This window comes from Arachis ipaensis, chromosome B01 (genome assembly GCF_000816755.2).
Source record: "Arachis ipaensis cultivar K30076 chromosome B01, Araip1.1, whole genome shotgun sequence".
NCBI classification, from domain to species: Eukaryota; Viridiplantae; Streptophyta; class Magnoliopsida; order Fabales; family Fabaceae; genus Arachis; species Arachis ipaensis.
The window spans coordinates 52,408,912-52,410,116 of NC_029785.2; the positions used below are offsets into that span (position 1 = coordinate 52,408,912).

Consider the following 1,205-nt stretch of genomic DNA (forward strand, 5'->3'; position numbering starts at 1 on the left):
TATTTAATTTTATTTCATGTTTAATTAATTTAAATATGTTGAAATATTTTCTCTTTGATTCTTGTATATATCAAATATTCTGAAAGCACTAATAAAAAAAAAGTTAAAAAGGGCAAAAAAGAAAATTAAATTTATGGAAAAGTAAACAACTTCAAAAGTTTTCATTTTGATATCCAATAAGTGTCTTTATTCTTTAGAAATTAGAAGAGTATTTAGTTAAGAAAAACTACATATTAGGGAGAATTTTATTATACGTATATTTTACAAATTACTAAACATAACAACCGAAAGAATATTAATATACTATATTGAATAAATGTATTTTAAAATTTTGATAAGAGAAAGTCTAGGAACCAGCAACTTTTGTATTTTGTCGTGAACACTTAACCATTAAAAAAAAGTGAGTAATCTTCTACCATTAAATATAATTTCACACCATTAAAAACACTATTGATAGCCAATTGATGGTTACAAAATAAAAAAATTGCTGCCCATAGCACTCCTGATAAATATGTTGGCAATCAATTACAGTATTATTTTTCAAAAAATCTTAATATGGGTGTAAATAGCAAAATTTAACCAAGAGTCGTCACCAAAACTCTACCCAAGAAGAAAAATATAGATTGAATTGAAAGTGGAAAAAAGAAAAGAAAGAACAAAATGGTGAAAAATAAATAAAAAACAGGAAAAAAAATGAATGGAATGGAATGGAAGGAAAGCTGTGGAATGTGGATTAATCTAGAAGTGGTAAGGAGGAGAGAGATGAGTAAACCTGCAAGGCCGTAAGCATAGTTGTATGAGACAGCGAACATAAAGAAAAAGAATAATCAATTATGAATATGGCATCCTCTTCTACTTCTTCTTCTCCTTCTCAATCTTCCAAATCGCCAAACTCACCCTTCTCTCTCAACCCCAACCGATTCGGCCTCGTTAAAACATTTGCTGCCCCGCCCTCCCCTCTCCAAATGGACCACAACACTGCTTCTCAGGTATTCCCCCTTTTTAATATCTCTCTAGAATCTTCCTCTTCTTACTTATTAATTATTGATTATTCATTATATCTCTCTCTTACAGAACCATCATTCTTCCTTGCCGGAGTTACTGGTCAGTTTCATTATCTTCTCTATCTCTCTCTATTCTTGTATTAGCATCCGTGCAATTGCAAATTTGGATAGATATCTATTCGTCTAGGTTCAGCTAAGGTT

At 30.5% G+C, this 1,205-nt stretch overlaps 1 protein-coding gene across 2 annotated transcripts in view; it reads left to right on the plus strand.

Annotated features, from left to right (window-relative positions):
* The window catches only part of LOC107630410 (copper chaperone for superoxide dismutase, chloroplastic/cytosolic), a 3,560-nt gene continuing 3,023 nt past the window's right edge, over nt 669-1,205 (plus strand). The window contains exons 1-2 of one of the 2 annotated variants that reach the window (XM_021121423.1): nt 669-989; nt 1,075-1,104. In XM_021121423.1, coding sequence (XP_020977082.1) covers nt 834-989; nt 1,075-1,104 — 186 coding nt within the window. In that variant the 5' untranslated portion in view covers nt 669-833. The remainder of the gene's footprint in view (nt 990-1,074; nt 1,105-1,205) is intronic. The other variant, XM_016333524.2, reaches the window with a different exon arrangement.